The sequence below is a fragment of the Erigeron canadensis genome, chromosome 7, assembly GCF_010389155.1.
Source record: "Erigeron canadensis isolate Cc75 chromosome 7, C_canadensis_v1, whole genome shotgun sequence".
NCBI lineage: Eukaryota > Viridiplantae > Streptophyta > Magnoliopsida > Asterales > Asteraceae > Erigeron > Erigeron canadensis.
The window spans coordinates 35,053,927-35,075,765 of NC_057767.1; the positions used below are offsets into that span (position 1 = coordinate 35,053,927).

Consider the following 21,839-nt stretch of genomic DNA (forward strand, 5'->3'; position numbering starts at 1 on the left):
TGATAATGATCCGAAAGGTGAAGAATATGATGATGATACAGAAGCTTGTGATGAAGATGAAGACGATTTGGAATCAAAGCTTTAGGATCTTAAAATCAAGCAGGCGGATTAGTGTCATATTTTTGATGACCTCAAGATTACAAGTTACTCAGAATCTAGTCCAGACTTAAGATGAATGATATTATTTTGATCTATTATGAAAGCTACAGCGTTCTGGTACTATTATTATTAATTACAACTCCATGACGTTCTTGTTGATTTTAAATTCTGGAGTATTGTCGTGGATATGGGTTGTGTCACATTCTAAAATCGCATCTTAGATGGACATGCCCATTTTCCGGGTCAAGTTTTTGTTATTTGTAGGTTCAATTCTGCCGAGCTTAGAAAGTTGCAGAGGTACCAGATGGTTTGCCAAGTGTTTGAATGGTACAAGTTTTCAACTAGTTATTACCAAATTCAGGTAGCAACCCTTTTTTTTTGTCCGCGTTCAAGATGGTACTACCATTTTTTTTTTATTCTATCTTAAACAGTGGTTTTGTGTGTACCTGCAAAATGGATGGGTTGGGTTGACTTGGAACACTGTATGTCAGTATGTGTAAAGAAATTTAACCAGTGTTACCATAGTTGGTTTAGGACATTGTATATGTATATATACATATTGGGGCAACTCCTGATTCATTTTCCTTTTAACTAAAATTTTGAGGTTACCTGTTGTTTCATTTCGGCTGTTAGAGAAAGCATAACGCTACAATGGGTCTTCTTTTATCTCAAAATAATCACATAATGCCTATTGTGTTGGTGCAATGCAACATTAGGCACATAACAATTCACTTACATATATTAACACTTCAAGAAATTGGATCATAAACTTATTGACTCTCTGTTCGTGTCTTATTAGACCGCAACCGGCGCTTTTAGGGATTCTAATATCTTATCATCGATATCGAACTTCATGGTCTTTTTGTCTCTCCCTATTTTCACATACTCTTCATATCTCTCTTTCAAGTCCTCTGGTAGATTTGTGCTACTTTGCCATCCTAGAATGTCCTTTGCAGCTCTTGGTTCCGCATAGAAATGCTGCATAACCCACAATATATATTGTTATTACTATCTCTGTCCTTTCTCATGATACATTAGCTATATGTTGGTGCAACAAAGCATGCACATATGACTATTATAGGTAACAAGATGGGGCCAAGAGGGCTGGGTAATGGGTCAAAAGGGTTTTGGTTGAAAATAGTCATTTTTTGGCCATTTAGAAACATAAGTTAATAACAGTTATTCTAATTATGAAAACGAAGTTATTGCACCTATAGTAAACCAATTTAGCATTAGAATAGAATTTGGGTCTCTTTGTAGTTTGTAGGCCATTGTTTTTTCAGGTTGGACTCATTTGACCTGTTTGGGATAAAACACAACAAATCTGACACATTCACAAGTAGCTGGATCGAAATAGTTATCACTATGCCCAAAACCTTCAGAGTAATCATACCATATTGCGAAAAGGGAAGGCTTTCTTTGCATCACTGCCAATGGATTTTGGATCATAGTGCACAATCTCAACGGGCAAACCTGCTGCTTTGGCGCATAGTTTAGCCATTCCGTCTAGAGTTACTGCTCGATCACTTACACAATTGAAAATAATCCCACTTGCAGCAGTCGGGTTCTCAACTGCTTTTGTTAGCATAGAAGATAAATCCCTAACATGTGAGATATTTGTTAGTTGCATACCAGATCCCGGGATTGGAACTGGCCTTCCCCTGACGATACCTGTTTTAAAGCTGGTTTAGTAATCATGTGCAGAAATGTATTGTACCAAGACGTGAAGTAGATAAGTTTTCTCTTGACAAAAAGTAAAATGACTGGATGGGTAGCGGGTCAAATCGGTGATATTTATTATTTAGCATAAGAAAACCTGAAACAATTTGTGTTATATATGCTGAATGCCTGAATCTGTATGTTACATACATGCTTACAAAAACTTATATAATAGGGGAGCATAACCAAAAGTACAATGATAGTAGATCCCATAACAATCTAAATCAGTTTGGTGCTGGTTTTTATAACCGTGGAGATCCTAAACTGTGGACCAACCCGATAAATGGTTCATAAAAAGTTCTACAACCAATAACCGGTCCAAACATAGGCAGGAATGGTTCAGTTTGTCCATTCTTGGCAACGCCATTCTATTTTTAACTAAATAATTTGATTTATGATTTTGACCCATTGGAGATAAAACATTACCCAATTGACCTGTTCATATTAAATGGGTTAAAGTGTCACACATAAGGAGTGCAGTGGGACTTACGATCAAAGAACCACTCTTCACAGTCTTTGTTGTTGCCAGAACCAATCATGTATTGTGGTCGGAAGCTGGCCCAGTTTCCAAACACCTCAGAGATGTATTTTTCGACAGCAACATGACCAGCATCAGCTTTTACAGTATCCTGTGATTGTTATGAAAAATGCTGTTCAATTTGGAATTTTGGACTTCCACAATACCATTCTTGATTCACACTTTGAGCATTATGCCAAAATACATAAACATGCTTACCATCTGTTGGCTAATTGCAGTGTATTATTCAGCGACTCGAGTATTTATCAGTTTGCTTAAGACAAATATATCATCTTATATCAAAAAACAATGTGATGGTTAAAGATCAAGAGTGTACCCCTTCAACATGAGGTGGCTCTTCGGTTTGCTTATAAATTCCTGCACTGCTGATGAACAAAAACTGTCCTGCACCTGCACTTTTCGCCCAATCTGCCACTGGTCTGCATGTAATCAGAAGATCAGTGACGAATTCAGGGAGGGGATGATTGGTAAGGTCGTCTCTTCTATTCTCTTAGTAAATAACGATTATTAGATGTGGCCATTTGCCTGTTTCAAGTCATTTACTGAAAAGTTGACCGTTCTGAGTTTCTTTCAGAACTTAGCTATAGATGAAAGGGGTCAGATAAGCTGAACGGGTTGATGCTCGCCTAACTGGAACTTTGATGCTTATGACTTCTTAAATCATTCTATTTAGAAAACAGTTATGTTGAATTGAAGAAGAAAACTGGTGTCAAAGTTTTGGCAGGTCAACGCTAACTATTTTAGATCTTTAAAAAATTTGGAAGTATCAACCCGAACCTATTTTGAACCCTTCATCTCACCTGCTTATTGTAGAAATTCCACCTTCCCTCTTTATACTCATTTTATGGTTCTTTTATTACAACACATGTTCATCGGATTCGGGTGAGTGTGTTTTTACGCTTGAATTTGACCAAAACTAACCTCACAGTATCCAAATCTTTGCCATTGTTATCCAAAACAACATCAAAGGTCAATCCTTCCAAAACTGTCCCAATTGCACCAACTTCACCCCATACTGTCTTGCCACCACCTTCCACAATTTCCTGCATGATAGTACCCACAATCTATTCTTAGTAATACCCAAAAATTTTATAATAACACATATTATATAAAAAAATTCCTGCAATATATCCAAAATTTTATGTCAAGAACTACCAAAAAAAATCACATATTTCTTGAAAAATCTTATAATGTCCATCACGCATCTATCCAAAAAGTTTTCGAAGTTCACAGCGCTCACAATAACCACAAAAATGTCACATTTTGTAAACTAAAACTGACTGATTCTCACTATGATTCTGAAAACCATCTTATACAAGACCACACTCTATTTCAAAAACTAGTTGCATATTCACAACATCTAACCACATTTCTTGAAAAATTCTCACAAATAAAGATCACATTTTTATACCATAACTGATTGAAATCAACAAGACCCGCAAATCAAAACACAAATGATGAGGTTTTCCCAATTCAGTTAAATTCAGAAGACGAGCCTTTAACGCAAATGTACATAATCTAACCCGGGTATCCTGTGATCGTTTCTAAATCTTTACCTTTTAACACAAATTTACACTCTCTTATCTTATACAAAAAAACATAAATTAACATTAAAAAAAACAGAGAATTACAGAAAATCTTGAAAAGGGAGGCTTCTTCATCTTATCAGAAGCTTCATCACCAACAGTAAGAATAGTAACATCATGGCCAGAACTCAAAAGCTCTTTAGCAAAGTAGAATCCAATGACAGCATGGCCACCACTGTTTGTGTTGACAATGAGCACTTTCTTCTTTTCTGAAGCAACAGCAGCAGCTTTAACTGTAAATGAAGATAGTTTTTTACTAGAAAAAGAAGATGATGATGAAAAGCTGAGAGTAGTGTTATGATGGTGATGATGAGATAAAGAAATGGATAAAGAAACATTGGAAGAGAAAGAAAGAGATGAGAGAGATGGGGGAGAGAGAGATGGTGAAGAGAGATTGGTGAAGAGAAGAGAAGATGAAGTTAGAGTGGCCATTGATAAATGATACTATGCTTCTCTTGTTGACAACCAGAAGTTTTTGATCTAATGTTGTTTATATACACTACAAGAAATATAGATATACCCCTAGATATATACTAAAAAGACTAGATATTGTTCTTTGGCCACCCTTCATCAAAGATACATATTGCCTAGGGGAAAAGTAACAAATTTTTTTTAAAAAGAAACAATTTTTTTTTTTTTTAAAACCACTACTAACGTTGTTTTCTAAAGAGTGATGACTAGTGAGATTTTTCTAAACTAGCTTTATTCGTACAACATTCCACATAATTGAGAATAGGTCGCAATAAAATTACAAGATATATACACACTTCTTACGTTACATTAAACTTACACTAATTATTCCAACTAGTCGAACAATGTTTTGTTCCATTTGTATACTATCCAAGCAATTCGATGTTTTGTATGATCTTTTCCTGACCACAATGTTAGAGTATCTAAGCTCATTTGCTTTCTACATGCATCAATAAGCCATAAATGTTTTTTTCGAAATGTCTATTTCGTAATTAAATTATTTTTACCTCATTCATATCTTTTCTTTAACTTAATTTGACCAGAAAAAGTTAAATATATAACTTTTTACAAGACTAGTAAAAATGAAACATATATCAAAATCACGATTTTCTGTAGCTGTAAAAAATCAAGTTTTTTTGAACTTTCTATTTTATTTAACCAAGAAAGGAACGATAGAACAAAAATAGTGAAAAACTAGTGAATATAAACAAATTAAAATTGGAAATTACACCATCTTAACCATTAATGTGAGACGATTTTACTCTATTTAGTATCCATTGAAAACTATCCAAGCTACCACAAAAAAGTTATAATTATCAACACCTTAAGAAAAATAATTGTTAGAAACCAAAAATTAACACATTTAATTTAAAAAAAAAAAAAAATCCAAAATCCAATTAGTCAAATAGATACATAATTTAGAGCCGTTAGATTCTTTAGAATCCAAAGTCAAAAACACACACAAACACACACTTGAAAAAACACAAACACTTCAATCAATAACGTTATTAAACACATATACATATACAACATATACATGTATCATCCTTTATTTAAAAACACTCACTTTCCCAATCTTCTTAAAAACTAGCCGTTACTCACATTCAATCTCTCTTCACTTACCCACAAAAAAGATTTCGATGGCAGCTGCTTCCATGGAATCCCCATCACAAGATCCCATTTTTAAGGTTTATATCTTTTAAAGTTTGCATCTTTTTTGTCATTAAAACTGACCCGGATAAACTAATCTTTTGTTTCTTTGTCGAATTGCAGGGATCAAGTAGCGTAATGGCTTCGTCTCCGATGATTAGCCCTGTTTCCGATAAGCATTTTTGGAGTATTCTTCGCAATCGGATCGATACCCTTCTTGAAAACCAAAAAGATCAAAACTTGGTATGTGGGTTGGATTTAAAATTGGTTTGAATTTTATTTTTGTATTTCTTATAGGGTTTTGAATTTTGGGATTTTTTTGTGTGTGTGTGTGTGAAGGATTGTGAAGGGAAGAACCGTGTGAAAAGAATGAAGGAAGACTCGATGCTTTTGTTAAGAGGGTTTGATTCAGTTGCGTCTTCGCTTTCTCAGCTTTCAAATAATCTTGATAATGCACTTCAGGTACCAACTTGAATTCTCTTAAGTAGATACTGAATGCTGTTTATTTAGTACTTTTAGTTTTGAATTTTTAAAATGTGAAAAGATTGATACTTTTTTGCTTGTTTATTGCTATTTGTTTGAATAATTGATTTTTGGTTTTTAGAAGCCAAGACAGATATATTACCTAAATTAGCTTAGTTCTTAAATTATGTTGAAATTGATGTTTATGTATTATGCTTGTAACTAATATGTTGTAATTGTAGAAATGAGTTGAAATTTCTCACTAATATTTGAAAATATGAGTTTGAATTGATATGCTTATTCCTTTTTAGGGAGCAAAAGATCTGGCTAGACCACCAACATTGTCTGATGTTCTTCATAGTTCATTACAACAAGCAAAAACCGATCAAAATCCGTCAAATGGTAATGATAAAGAAGATGATGATGATGAGGGTTTAGATTCTAACAGGAGAGGGATGAAAAGAAAGTTGGATCTCGAAGAAATATCTGAAGAAAACTGTGATAACCCGAAAGAGTTTGGGAAGCTCAACAGAGCCAAAAATGTAAGTACATTTTTCTGTTAATTTAAGTTGAACACAATCTTTGCAAGCTTTGATGGTTTTACTTGATTATAGATTGCTATATCCATGGCGAAAAGAGCAGGATTCTTAGCTAGAGAAATGAAATCGATGAAATCAGATCTTTGTTTTATGCAAGAAAGATGCAGCATTCTTGAGGAGGAAAACAGGCGGCTTAGGGACGGATTTGTGAAAGGAGTTCCCCCGGAGGAAGATGATCTGGTATACACTTTACTTTTTAGCTATAAAAAGTGTTGGTAGTTAGAGGTGGGAGATGGGGTATTGAGAATATGAGATGCTGGTGATGGGTTAAAAATCACAACACTTTTGGATTTAAGCAGACCATTTTTGAACAGTCAAGTCAGTCAGGGCTTAGGTTTGGTTGACTCAGAAAACACTATTTAGTCCATAAATCTTTTAACAAAACGACTTAGGAGGTAGTGTTCATTAAAGATAGGCTTGAGAGAACTTTGGATATTTGACCCATTTGATATGTCCCCTCCTTGGATGGGCAGGTGAGACGGGTTGGTAACGGGTCAAAACAAGTTTAGTAACCCGACCATTAAACGATAAATAGGGTGTTATTATGCATTAGAAATATTTTTTAGGGACTTTCAAGTGTTATCCTTCAAGCTAAATTTTGTTATTTTTACCCATTTGTCCGGTTTGATATTTTAGACGCAGAACTAAACGAGTTTATACTTGAACAGGTGAAGTTTTCATCACGAAATGTGTAGTTAAATCTCAATGATCTACATAGTTGGAAATCTTGGAACTGTGTCTCTTATAGTTGGAAACAATATTAATGTTAAGTATTGTTAACAAAATATGTTTGAGATTATGTAGGTGAGGCTGCAACTTGAGGCATTGTTGGCTGAAAAATCAAGATTAGCTAATGACAATGCAAATCTAACAAGGGAAAACCAATGCCTTAGGCAGCTAGTGGAGTATCATCAACTTACTTCCCGACACGATGAGGAAGACGTATTATTGGAAGAGGATTATGACAGGGTGATTAAGGGTGTGTGTTTGGACTTCTCGTCTCCACCGCCAAAGATACCCGAGGATATAGCAGGAGAGGAAGATGATGGTCTTTAAAGAGAGACTTGTTGTATGGCTTTTGTTGCTTGTAACCATGACCAAAAAGTGTAATAATTTCTGGATTTCTGGTTATAATTGAAAAAGAGCTTTCTTTTGCTCATTATAAGTTAATGAAGATGCTACTGATAAATCATAAATTTGAAAGACACCAAGTCTAAGAGTTTATGGTTTGGTTTGACCAAATTGTGTACTCAAGAATCACATAAAAGTATCTTTACTTCAAAATGCATCTTTTTTATTGTATCCTGAGCAAAGTGTATGGTTTGGTACTTTGGTTTGACCAACTTAGGTCAAAAGTTTGATGGGCTTTGACATCTACTCAACAAACCAGAATTGGTTTTGGAGGCTTGAGTCAAACTTTTGCTTCTTTACTGTCTCGATCAAAACTAGGGGGTGGAAATACTTTAAGCTGGGACATATGAAGTGTCGACTTAAAATTTTGGGTGGATCAAATTTTGAAGCCTAATTCAATTTCATAATCAATGTAAACAAAAGAAGCAAAAAAGAAAAGAAAAAAAATAAAAATTCTCAATACTAGTAAAAAAATTATATAGAGGTTGATGCAAAAGCCAATAAAAATATTATTGTAATGTAAATTGTATAATGATACATAGCACAAAGCCCAAACAAAAGTTTGAAACCTTAAATTTTTAAGGACCTATCGCGTTTGGTTAACAGAATCTGATGGAATTTAATGGAATTAGAATTGAATTCCATTTCTTAGTGCGTTTGGTTGTACAAAGAAGCGAGAATCTAATTCCATAGGAATGTAAACATTCCATCATTTGATGAAATCTTCATTCCTTAGGGATAGAGGAATTCCTTCCATCACTTGAATTTTCAAAAAATCAAAAACATTCCATTAAATTTCATTCCTTCAAATTCCAATTCCTTAAAAAGATTTCATTCATTCCCAAAACATTCTATGAACCAAACGCGCCTAGTTTTGTCCCTTATAAATATAGCACCTCTATATATATGCTCAATTGGATTATCCCCCCCCCCCCCTTCCTAAAAAAAAAAATCAGTCAAAATATAAGATTAGGGAAACCTAACCGTATAATGGTGAAGCTTTGCACATACCCTAGACAACGAGATGTTGACCATAGGTCGTTACAATGATTCGGAGAAAAAACCCCAAGACTTGTGATCCCTGAAGATCGAATTCAAGACTTTGGGTAAAATCTGTAAATATCTCTGACCAGTTGGACGAGACATCATTTGCGCTCAATTGGATTTTTACTTTAAGTCGTCATTGTGAAGTAATGTTTCTAATATATAGTTTTGGTTTGGAAATAATAATAAAACATCCTAATACATCGCCTTAAATTCATAACCTTAAATTAATAACCTTATGACACATATAATGATGGTTTTTTAAAAAAGTTATAAAAATAAAAATAAACATATGTACCAAAAGTCATTTTATTTTGGTTTATTTCATTGGTCTTGTGTTATCAAATTTATATATCCTCTTGCAATACTCTTGCTGTTAACTTTTTTTTTTATTATTATTTTTTAAATATCATCTTCAATATATCCACGTGATCATAACGTGGGGGATGAGGCGCCAATCCCAACTACTCCAAAACAAAAATTAAAAAAAGTATTAAATAAATAAATAAATAATATGAAATCTGACTTCACCACTATCCCTCTTCACATTATCATCTCCATCCACACAAATATTCTCTAAAACAAAAGATAAACACACATTCACTCAAACCTATACATACACAATTTCTGTATGTATACATTCTACAAACCCTAATAATTCCAACACAAAATGGCATCTCTTCTCCACAACTCAATCTCTCTCCACCTTCATCACCGGAACCACCACCTTCCTACTATCTCCGGGCACCGTGCCAACCGCCGTCGTCCGCCCTCGTTCCGGCGCCGTTCCTCCATAACCTGTTCCGAAAATTCCGGACAGTTCATTTCAAGACAGAATCAAGCTCCGGCGGCGGCGGAGCAACGGCGGACGCTGTTTCCCGGCGGATATAAACGGCCGGAGATAAAAGTTCCTAACTTTGTACTGGAAGTGAAAGCTGAAGAGGTGCTGAATGATGAGAAAATGGTGGTTGAGATAGTTGATAAGGTGGTTAGAGAGGTGGTTGGGATGATAGTTGTGTTGAAAGATGAGAATAATAATGGGAGAGTTTTGTATGATGCAAGCTGTTTGTTGAAAAGTGTGATTAGAGATAGAGCTTATTTGTTGATTAGTGAAAGAGTTGATATTGCTACTGCTGTTAATGCTAGTGGTGTTGTTGTTTCTGATCAAGGTTTCATCTTTTTCTTTAACATGTTGTTTTTAAAAGAATTTTTTTTATTTTTTCCCTGATATTTGCTTGAATTTAGGGAATGTAGAATATATTTGTAAAAAAAATCTAGCATAAGTTTATAAATTAGCAAAAAAATGGGGTGATATTTCATATTTTAAACACTAATTTGGTTGCTCAATCAAGAAAATTTAGTAGATTATGTTAAACTTGTTTTAGAAGTAATGAATTATGGATTTTATATGTGAAACAGGCTTACCTGCAATTGTTGCAAGGAATACAATTATGGATTCAAGATCAGACTCTGTTTTTCTTCCATTAATTGGAAGAAAGGTGCAAACTTCAAATGCTGCTATGAATGCCTCTAGCTTTGAAGGTGCTGATTTTCTAATCTATGATAACAATAAAGAAGAAAGCATAGAGGGATTGTCAGAGTCTGTGATGAATAAAGTTAAAATTCCAACATTTGTGACTATTGATTCGCTTGATGGAGATAAGTTGGTCAATGATATGACGTTTTTGTTACAATCTGGAGCAAGCGGTGTAGTTGTTTCACTGGAAGGATTGAAGTTGCTAGGATCCGAGGCTTTGAACAAGATATATAGCATGCAGGTAACAGATAAAAGAATGGAAGGTTTAACTGATGGTTTAGATTTGGATCGATCAAACGGATATTTAGGTGTAAAGGGGTTGGCTGGATTTGTCAACTTGGAGGATCGAGAAGCAGAGCTGATAGAAACCGAGCGATCTCTGCTGCTCGAAGCAATTAATGTTATCAAGAAAGCTTCGCCTCTGGTGATATTTCAATCTTGATTGTGGTAGCCAAGTTCTCTTTTGGAAAAATGTAGAGGTGCCGAAATGGGTGGGTTGGGTGAGTCGGTTAACAGGTTAAAATGGGTACAGGTAGAAAAGGGTCTGGTGGGGTCGTCACAAAACACTCTGTCCACATTTTTTTTTACTTATAAATAATTAGCTTGTCAAGGGTATGAATACGGAAACTATATTATTTCAGCAGTACTCTTGTTTTTTGAATTACATGGTTTGTGATATTTACGGATTAAAAATAACATATTGCAATAATTTAGCTTTCTTAATCATATTTAAAACTTTGATTACTTGCAACACTGTAGGAAAAAAAAAAGAAAAAAAAAGAAGTGTTTTGCATGGCACTAACCTTTTGGACCTTTTCTATAATATTACCTGTTTTGTCGCATTACCCGACCCCGTGCGTTTTGCCACCTTGGTGAGTTGGTTCAAGCTGCAGTCCAGATATTCGTCATTTATACTAATAAGTTGGTTGGATTGCTTTTTAATTCAGATGGAGGAAGTTTCGCTTCTCAGTGATGCCGTTTCATACCTCAGTGAGCCGTTCTTACTGGTTATAGTGGTAATTGTGCGCTGAACTTCAACAACTTCTGGTTCCGCGGGTATTCATTGGTATTAGCTCTAAATTTCAAATGATTTTTCATTTTATTTGTTCAAAATAACTTTCAAAAGACGTAGATACTTGCTAGATTCCTTTTTAAAAGCAAGAATTTGCACATGGTAATTAGTGCCCAAAACTTCTGTAAGTAATAATATAAATAGGATTAGCAATTTGTTACATTTATTGTTTATGTTGGTTAATCCTGGAGTTCTAGTATGGTAATTTTCTTTGAGATATAACATCAGGGGAAAATTTATCCGATATTGAACCAAAAAGGGGTGTGTCATGTGTGTAGGTTGCAGATGTGTTGCAACCAAAATTTATCAGATATTGAACCAAAATTTATCAGATATTTGATGTGTTGCATTGACCTGCGACCATCGTTTTTGATCATATCTATATTTTCATAACATTTATTAGATTATTATATGAATAATGATGCGATTTTCTTATTAGTAGACAATTTAGGAGGTTGTAAATGTGTATACATTAGACGACTTTTAATGCACATAGAAAAAGCTAGTTGACTAGTATTTTATTTTTCCCGTGATTTGTTGAGCAGCTGATCTTTGTTACTAAGTTCTTCTAGGACATACTTACTTTTTGCTTGTTTTTTCACCTAAAAAATTGATAAAAATTCTTCCCTTTTGGATTTGTGTCCGAAGGAATTTCTCGTGAGTCCAGTAGTGTATGTTTAGCAAAAACTGACTTTGATTTTCTGATGGTTTAGGGTCAAAATAGTTGAACTACAAGTTGACCTGATAAAATGTTTGCAACATGTCTTTGTGCAAGGTTTCCGTCTAATCCTAAGGAATCTCATATGCTTGTTGAAAAGCGCATATTCAGATACCTGAAAGGTGTCCCTAGTTTGGGTCTCATCACTTTGAAAACATGCATCCAAATGCCTCCTTAGTGTTATAAATGTATTATGTAACTCGTTACTAAATATGTTCTTGGTCAGGAAACACTTGGTTTAGCCTTTTTATCTTCTGATAGATGTCGATTGGGTATGATTACCGAGGATTTCCTGTTTTTGATATCCCTCTATCATCATTGGTTTTCTAATTCTTTAAAGTTTGCAGGGTGAATTTAATTCTGGGAAATCGACTTTCATAAATGCTCTTCTTGGGAGAAAGTATTTAAAAGATGGAGTTGTTCCTACAACAAATGAGATAACTTTTTTACGCTATTCTGAGCTTGATTCCAACGCAGAACAGCGTTGTGAAAGGCACCCAGATGGCCAATATATATGTTATTTACCTGCACCAATTCTCGAGCATGTGAGTAATTTTATATACAGTATTGTTATAAAATCTCATTTAGTTATTTTCAAGATTAGAGGGGGAAAGATTGATGGGTTTTGGTAAATAGCAATAGGTCGAAACATGTTATATTGAGTACGAATAGAAGTTGCTGGGCTGATCTGCAACCACTTAATTTTTATTTTTGATAAGGATTTTGCTAAACATAGCCTTTGGGGCTACGGTTTAGTATGTTCATACATTCATAGTAAATTGTACGTCAAAAATAACTGCTTCTAAAGATAACTGATAAAAGTTAAAAGTTCAGCTACAATACTTTTGTAATGTCTGAACATGGAAGTTAGCAAAATACATTCATTATGGTATTATTACAATTTATGGATACAATCTATACTGTTCTATGTACCAATAATGGATCTTGGGCAAAATTGAACTTTTTCGACCATTAGACCTGTTTACGTAATAGTGTAATACGCAACCCAAGTCGACTCATTCATAAGTAAATGAGTTGAACTTCCTGCCTCTATTTAACATGAGTAAATTTATCTGTCATTAGCCTACTATGCAAAACTTTCCCCCATATCGTCTGAGAATGAGATTTGTGCACCCCTTACTCCCTTAGGAGTTTTATATAGTGGACTGCTAACAATTTCCACCATTATTTTAAAATGATTTGAAGATTATTGCCTTATTGGGCTAAATTAATTAAATTTATTTGTACAGATGATTATTGTTGATACACCGGGAACCAATGTGATTCTTCAAAGACAACAGCGCCTGACTGAAGAGTTTGTGCCCCGAGCAGATTTGCTTCTTTTTGTTATTTCTGCAGATCGTCCATTGACCGAAAGTGAGGTATAATAATCCGAAAGATACTGACATTTGTCATTAAAACATAGCAAACTGGGCAGGTTGGGTAACTGGTAAAAAGTGCTCAGGTTAAAACTGGTGATTTTTAGCACAAAAATAAATTTGATCTGGCTAAGCCAACCCAGAAACACTTTTCCTTTATCCATTGAGTTTTATAAATATGATCTGTTAAAATTGACTAAAAGCTAAGTTAGTGTAATGATAATCGAATATATAACATAAGGCAATGTTGGCCGTTATATACTATTTTGAATACAATGTGGGTGACCTTTGACCCTCTTAAGTCTTAACCCATTCAACTCGTTCATTTAACTAATTTATTTAATTTCACCTACTGTACTCATTGGATTGAAAGTACAACTCAATGAACTCATTTATCCATGAGTGGGTTGAAATGGCGACCTCTACCTGGTCTATGGCTTGGACATGTTTAAACTTCTGATTATTCATTCCTATTGGTACTTTCCAGGTTGCTTTTTTGCGTTACACACAGCAATGGAAGAAAAAAGTAGTGTTTGTACTGAATAAATCTGATATATACCAAAGTCCCATGGAGGTTTGATGACTTTTTTTTATCTGTAAAGTTCTTTGAGGCCGTTTGGATGTGTTGCAATACTGATTGTTAGGTTTATGGCTTTTAAGTTTTAACAGAAGAGATTCCTATAGTATAGCAGACTAAAATATATAGATGCGAAGAACCAGATTAGGAGTTGCTACAAGAAAACTGATTTTAAAAGTAATAATTTAAAGTTACCTAGTACCTGAACAGTAATAAGCTGCAACAATCACTTACAGAATTCACATCCAAAAGTCTCCCTTTGATAGTTGTAGCAAGCGGTTCTATGCGTAGAAATTAGTAAACTTGAGGTGGCAATTTTGACCATTTTACTTATGATTATGCATGGGTTGTGTTTTATCTCAAACGATTAGAAATTAATAAATTTGAGGTGGCAAATTTGACCAATTTACTTATGATTATGCATGGTTTGTTTTTATCTCGAACGAGTCAGTGAAATTTTTTTGAGGGAATGGATGAAACCCCATGAAAGTCGTCTAAAGTCTAGTTTTAACGCATACAACCAGTTATGGTTATGAATAGTTTGTGTCTGGGTGTATTTCATCTCAATTGAGTCAGTGAAAGTTTTTGGATAAAAGGGGAATGGATCAGACCCACTGAAAGTCCAAAGTCTATTTTAATGCAATAATGCATACAACCTATCATTTTATTCAACTGTTGGGATTATTATTGAAACATTATTCTGTGATGCTAATGAATGCATTTACAATTTATAAAAATAACAATAAAAGCTGGAAAATACATGACCCATTTTGGCCCGTGCTAGAAAATGAGCTATTTCAACCTGAACCTGTGTTGGCCCTTTACCCAACCTGCCCATCTTGCCACACCTATAGTAAATATGGTTTATATTCAGTTCTTTAAAATGTTATCTCATTGAATGCAGCTTGAGGAAGCAGTTGAGTTTATCAAAGAAAACACACAAAAGCTCTTAAGTACTGAAGTAACATTATTTCCTGTATCTGCACGGTCCGCCCTTAAACAAAAACTGTCAACCATAACTGATACTGTTGAAACTCATGAAGCACTGCCAGGAAACGATTCTTATTGGGAGACAACTAGCTTTTATGAGCTCGAGAAGTTCTTATACAGCTTCTTAGACAGGTCAACCAGTACAGGAACGGAAAGAATGAAACTTAAACTCGAAACACCTATAGCAATCGCTGAGCAACTCCTTTCTGCATCACAAAAGCTTGTGGAACGAGATTGCCAGCAGGCTAAACAAGATCTGATTTCAATTAATGAGCTTATAAGCAGTGTTAAAGACTATGCATACAAGATGGAAACCGAAAGCATATCTTGGAAGAGACAATCTTTGTCACTGGTATGATTTATTTCACAGATAATTTTATATTCCAACGTTCTTAGACTTTATAAGTTTCTATTTTAAATTTCTTTACTGTATTGAATTGCAGATAGATAAAACCCAAGCACGCATTGTGGATCTTATTGTGTCGACTTTGCGGCTGTCGAATCTTGATATTGTCGTGTCATATGTTTTCAGAGGAGGTAATAAATCTCCGATGCCTGCCGCTCAAAGTGTTAGAAATGACATAATTGCTCCAGCACTTTCAGAATCACAAGTAATCTTTCTTCACTAAGCCACTTAGTGTTGCAATTTTTTTGATTAATATTTCAATTGTCCTAAAATTGTCTGATTTATCTAGCTAAAAAAGTTTGAATACCTCTGAATATTGTATTATGAACAAATTCTATTTATTTTAATTGTTTTTATTAATATAGTTATAATATTAAAGATGGGTAAAATGGAAATGGAAATACAAAAAATTTAATCCTATCAAGAACTTTTAATAATCGGTAAGAACAGTAATTTTTAGCCTAAAACAAGGTTGTAAATATCGGCCGACCCCCGGTAAGCGATAAATAGGATATCGGGGATATATCGGATACCCTAAAATGTAAAGGTTTTTATCAAAAATTTATATATATACTAACAATATGTCAATATATACAATTTTTGATGCAATACATCAATAATTAGAATATAAATTGTAGAAAAGAAAATAACTACAATTAAAGTTTCGAAATTTAAGTATCTATAGACTAATTCAAAAGGGAAAAACGGTAGTAAAGAAAGTAATTATAATTTACAACTAGAAATTAAAAGATCATTAAAGATTAACTCAAAAATTAAAGAACTAAATAAAAATTAGCTAGAAAAAAATTGAATTAAAAAAAGTAATAAACCCTAATATTTGATAAAAACCCAGTTTTTTTTATAAAAAAAGTGGTCAATTTTTGTTTTTGACCGATATTTGACCTATAAGTGCCGATATTGACCGATAAGTGCCGAGTTTGACCAAAACGATAAATTGCCCGATAAGTCATTTTTCTTATCGGTGAAGGGCCGATAACCGATATATCGGCCGATAAATCCGATATTTACAACACTGGCCTAAAAACTAAAACGAATTATTAGTGGCAACAATTAAAGCCCGTATAGCTTAAAAGGGTCAATTTGGTTTGTACTTTACTAGTGGCAAAAACAGAGGGTTGGGTAATTGGTCAAAATGGATTAGCTTTTGTACAAGTCAAAATGTGTCAGCCAGGTTGACCCCTTACCTGAAACACTTGTTAAAAAAGCTAAAGAGGCACAGTATTCAGAATATGCATGTCTTTATTTTTAACCTTTGCAGTATATTCATCCTGTCACCTCTACATAATGCATGCCACTTTTGTACATTTTAATTTTGGGGAGTGCATTTTGTTCCGATTTCTTTCTGTAACTAAGAAAGTTTTTCAACATACAGAAATTACAAGGTAATTATATTGCATGGCTCCAATCAAATAATGCGCGTGAAGTACAGCTTTATGAGGAAACTTTTGAGAGAAGATGGGCCTCATTTATGGACTCACGCAACCGATATTTGTCAGAGACTCGCAAATTAGTTGAGAAAAAAAATGAGTTCAGTATGGAAGTGGTAGAAGACTTTAGTGCTGCGGCTGCTTCTAAGCTATTTGAGCAAGAAATCCGTGAAGTGGTGAGCTTTATTTACTCTTACACGGTATTTCATTATTAGTAATAGATAAAACTAGACGAGGCAAAATGAGCTAGTTGGTCAAGTCGGGTTATATGTCAAAGCGGGTAACTATTTGTTGCATCAGAGGTTGGCGTGAACAGTACTGTTCATCGAGTTTACAATTAGCGTGTACTATATCATTTTACTTGTAACATAGTTTTTTGGAAATATAGTGTATGATTTAGGAGGTTGTGTTTTGGAAAAATTAAAAAATGATTTAGGAGGTTCTGTCCCTTAAAAATACACTTTGGGAGGCTTTTAACTCTTTCTTGTGAAGCAAATCTCATTATACCCATTTGACATGCTAGAGATAAATCTTAAAATCTAATTCAAATCGACCATTGATAAGGAAATGGTTTGAATTTATCGCCTCTAGATAAAGCATTTATTGTGTTATATCGGAGGTGCTTTAGTTGGTGTAAATACTTTTATTGGCAAGATGGGTGGATCAGACTGGTTGGGTATGGTAAATCAAATTTGATCATAATTTATATCATTATACTGGTATATTGTATAATTTTGCAAACATTTGGTGCTAATCAATTTGGTCTCCTTACAGTTCTTGGGGACATTTGGTGGGATAGGAACAGCTAGTTTATTAGCTTCACTTCTGACATCAGTGCTACCAACCACTTTAGAAGATCTTCTTGCTCTTGGTCTTTGCTCCGCTGGCGGGTAATTCATTTTAACATCTAGTACACACATCTAATCAAATGTTGCTATAAAAATTGTTTTGAAGTCAACCCACGTGTCCCATTTGGATATCTTTGACGGTTATCTACTTGGACCTCTCTTTATGACAGTTACATAGCAGTTGCAAATTTCCCGGCTCGTAGGCAAAAAGTGGTTGAGAAAGTAAAGAGAACCGCTGATAGCTTAGCACGTAAGCTCGAAGAAGCAATGCAGAGAGATCTGTTGGAGACAACCAAGAGTCTCGAAAACTATGTTAAACTCATGGGCAAGCCTTATCAAGATTTGGCACAAAGTAGATTAGATGAACTTGTGACTATTCAAGATGAATTGGCAAAAATGGAGGAAAGAATTAAAGCATTGCAGATTAATGTTCAAAATATTCACACGTCATCATGATATCATGAAATTATAGTACACTTTTTGAAGAATATCAATGCCTTCTTTGATCTTGCTAAGTTGAATATGCTCTTTATTATAGAATGTATTTATAAGTCAACATCTTGTATGTTGTATTATCATGTATTGTGTAATTGGAATTTTGGTATAGGTAAAGCTAAATAGTATTTGATTGATATTTATAGAATGACTTGGCTAGGTGTAAACAAGTGGACTAAATGCTAGCCAGAGACATTGGTAATGCATGGCTTAATATGAGATTGTTATTGTTGAGCTCCTTAATTGATTTTTCTGATGCTATCATTGTATTATGAAAAGAACAGCAGAATGAACAAAAGAGACGTTTTTACAAAAAGTTGAAGAAAACCTGGACTCATCTAGTGACAGATACAAAAAGATAATGGACGCTTTGATGAACGAAATATCGGTCACTTGATCAGTCCTATAAAATGGTATCAAATTGTAGTGCAGGAGGCAGTGAGGCACTGACCCCTCGATTCGACCTTAACTTATAACAATTGGGCTCATTTAGCCCAGATCATGCTTTCAGTTGGATCAGATAAGAGGAAGTGGGCCCAATAACATGTAAGATATGATTAGCAATTGATTATAGATTGGATCAACACAAACAAACATGCACATGTAATAAATAATTCACAAATAACCTTTATTATATTATACTTAAAAAGACAAATTCAAAACATAATAAATATTGACCATAACTCCGCTCCTAGATTGTTGATGAACTAAAGTAGTCAAGCCACGCAAAGCTGAAGTCGATGGCATGATTTAGCTTGACCAAGCTCTTTTTGCTGTTCAATCAAGTTTGTTAAACGTTCTCTTGATTGCCATTGCATCATCGTTACGGATTTTCCTAATTTAGCGAGACATTTTACAACTTTATTTATATCAAGCTCACCTTTAACAATTACTATACCGTCGTCTCTTACGTTAAATTGCATCACCACTGTAACCAAGATCACAAACAAAAAAAAGTCATCAAACTTTTTATAAAAATCAACATGAATAGAAACAGATTATGGAAACACATATACATACCTTCAACACTATCTAATACTTTTAGGACGGTCTTTTTGTCGTGTACCTTCATCATGCACCTTAAAAGTAAAGCTCTACAATATATATGATACATTCATTGATTAGAACATATGATTATATGCATATAGATATAGATGCATATTTAATAATTTAAGATGTTACTCAAAACGTCCTGAGAATACATAGTAGTTTTGTGGTTCAGACATGGGTGCCATGAAAGCTGGCTGCAAGATGAACAAAATGATATGTTATTCTAATAATCATAAGTATCTTTGCAATTTACTAACTTTGGTGCAAAGGAAGCTAACTGAAATTCATTTATCTTTGTTCTTTACTGTTAATTACGTCTCACATGCATATACCAACCCCTATTCTGTAAAGTACAACCCAAACATCATGCATTAAGCAGTGACGCATGGACGGAGGCAGCATGGGTGCAGTGGGGTCAGCTGTCTCCATGCCAATTTTAGTACAATGTAATTTTTTAAATTTTAAATGGTATATTTGTAAAAAAAAAAAATTCAAAAGTAAGAAAAATAAGTAGGAAATAAATACAAATGTTACCTTCGCTGTCATAACTTTTTCTTTGGAAGTCATTGGTCATTGAAACATTAATTTTGAGATAGATCTCTTTATTGAGAGAATAAAAGACTTGAGTTGTTTTGATTTTTAATAGAAAAAATGAAGAAAAGTTTAAGAAAAACATATATATACAAGAATTACAAGCTAGTTATTTCCTAAAAAGTATAGTATTTTTTAGGTTTCTTGCATTATGATTGAATACATGTTTTATTCTCGAGCTATAGGCTGGTTTTTTTTTTTACATTCTCGGACACGACTATTATAAGTATGACAAAAAATAAATAAATTTGCCTCCTCGCAAAAACAATCCTGGCTCCGTCTCTGCAGTGACGGAACTAAGATTTCCGGTCTAAGGTTACTGAATAGTTCTCATGATATTAATTAATACAAGTAAATTTGAGTGTATGAGATTTTAAGTGTATATTTTATTGGGTTGCTAAAGATCACCTTTAAACCAAAAAAATAAAGAGTTTTATATGCATGTCCTTTAATATAAAATTACAAGTTTAATTAATTCTTGGCATAAACCCGTTACATGTGACCGGACTCTCTCACTTTGCATTTTGACTTGCAAATAAAGCGATTAGGCTACTCATGAAAAACGTGGGATCATCCAAGCTCACAAGACAGAAGAAAAACTTTGTGTTTAAATATGACCCTATCCCAACGATAAACAAAAACAGAACATGCAAAAGTTTTACTTAATCCGTTGCAAATTAATATGTGAAAACTAAATACTCAATACTAACACCTGTAAATCGTTCTAATGATCTAATCATAATTCTCATGCATAACTATATCTCCATTTTTTTCCTACTAAAGGAGCCGGGATGATGATCTCACAAAAACTGACATCAGTGTTTTTCCAAAACTCCTTTCTCTCCTTCCACATATCCAATTTTCTCTTTCATTATATTCTTTCTTATCTTTTTTCACATATCAGATTCTTGGGGATCATATACCGATTTCAGAGATGAAGATGTTGAAAAGGTAACACTTTCCGATCTTTGTGTTTTTTTTTTGCTGGTTAAATTGATTTGTGTTTTGTTTTGTTGGTTTAATATCTTGGTGATGACGCGGTGGCGACGATTATTGATGATGGCGGCGGCAGTAGCAGCAGCGATGGAAATGGCGATAACGTTGTGATTAATGTAAAAGTAATTGATATAAAATGGGTTAGTATATTTATTTGTAGGGTCGAAAGATGTATGATATAAATAACTTTATTATGAATATTATAAGTATAGAAATATTTCTATAATACCTTATAAAACAAACCCAACCCATCTCCTTACTTAATTAAGAACTTGAAATACCAAAATTATTCTCGCAAACTCAACCTTTTTCTCAATTATCCATTAAATGTACTCAAAATACCCCTAACAATTTCAATACACAAATCTACTGTCAAACCCTAATCTAATTATTTACCTATACTTATATACAAGTATTAATTATAAAGCAAATATAATTTTGTTGGATTTTAAGTTTCAACATTCAACAATTCATCAAAGCAATATTACATCAATAACCTACACTACCCGCTGCCGCCACCGCCGCCCTATCATCACTAATCGCCACCGCCGCCACCACCACCACCACCACCACTACCAATCGCTGCCGCCAACACCGTTTCCGTTAGTATCGCCCGCCACCACTATCGCCACCATTACATCACCACCACCACCAATCGCCGCCGCCTTCACCGTTGTCGTTAGTATCGCCCGCCGCCACCATCGTCACTATTACATCACCACCGCCGTATCGCGTGGGTACCCTTTCTAGTAGCAGTGGATTAAGAATGTGTTGTAACTTAAAAGTATTTTGTATTTTTTTTTAAAGGGAAAAAATTTAAAATAAGGAATGGATTAAAAAAGAAAATGATAAATCATTATAAAAATATAGCATAATAATCCTTCAAATTATTAGAATTTTAATAGAAATTAAGTTGATTATTTTTGTTATGTTT

The 21,839-nt window shown here is 34.0% G+C and overlaps 3 protein-coding genes across 3 annotated transcripts; 2 read left to right on the forward strand and 1 right to left on the reverse strand.

The window, feature by feature from the left end:
• Window positions 1-740: 740 nt before the first annotated feature.
• On the reverse strand, window positions 741-4,405 carry LOC122606940 (chloroplast stem-loop binding protein of 41 kDa a, chloroplastic). Its single transcript, XM_043779836.1, has 6 exons — window positions 3,988-4,405; window positions 3,278-3,399; window positions 2,673-2,775; window positions 2,309-2,447; window positions 1,493-1,770; window positions 741-1,077 (listed from the first exon to the last, which is right to left on the reverse strand). The coding sequence occupies exons 1-6, from the start codon at window positions 4,372-4,374 to the stop codon at window positions 895-897; spliced, it is 1,212 nt and encodes a 403-aa protein (XP_043635771.1). The 5' UTR covers window positions 4,375-4,405; the 3' UTR covers window positions 741-894.
• Window positions 4,406-5,386: 981 nt separating this feature from the next.
• Window positions 5,387-7,793, forward strand: LOC122608324. Its single transcript, XM_043781419.1, has 6 exons — window positions 5,387-5,600; window positions 5,686-5,805; window positions 5,902-6,024; window positions 6,336-6,566; window positions 6,639-6,803; window positions 7,428-7,793. The coding sequence occupies exons 1-6, from the start codon at window positions 5,553-5,555 to the stop codon at window positions 7,677-7,679; spliced, it is 939 nt and encodes a 312-aa protein (XP_043637354.1). The 5' UTR covers window positions 5,387-5,552; the 3' UTR covers window positions 7,680-7,793.
• Window positions 7,794-9,343: 1,550 nt separating this feature from the next.
• On the forward strand, window positions 9,344-18,511 carry LOC122606945 (probable transmembrane GTPase FZO-like, chloroplastic). The gene is made up of 11 exons (XM_043779845.1): window positions 9,344-9,967; window positions 10,218-10,759; window positions 11,283-11,351; window positions 12,473-12,670; window positions 13,376-13,507; window positions 13,992-14,078; window positions 14,986-15,423; window positions 15,515-15,682; window positions 16,871-17,101; window positions 17,700-17,815; window positions 17,944-18,511. The coding sequence occupies exons 1-11, from the start codon at window positions 9,469-9,471 to the stop codon at window positions 18,227-18,229; spliced, it is 2,766 nt and encodes a 921-aa protein (XP_043635780.1). The 5' UTR covers window positions 9,344-9,468; the 3' UTR covers window positions 18,230-18,511.
• The last annotated feature ends 3,328 nt before the right edge of the window (window positions 18,512-21,839 follow it).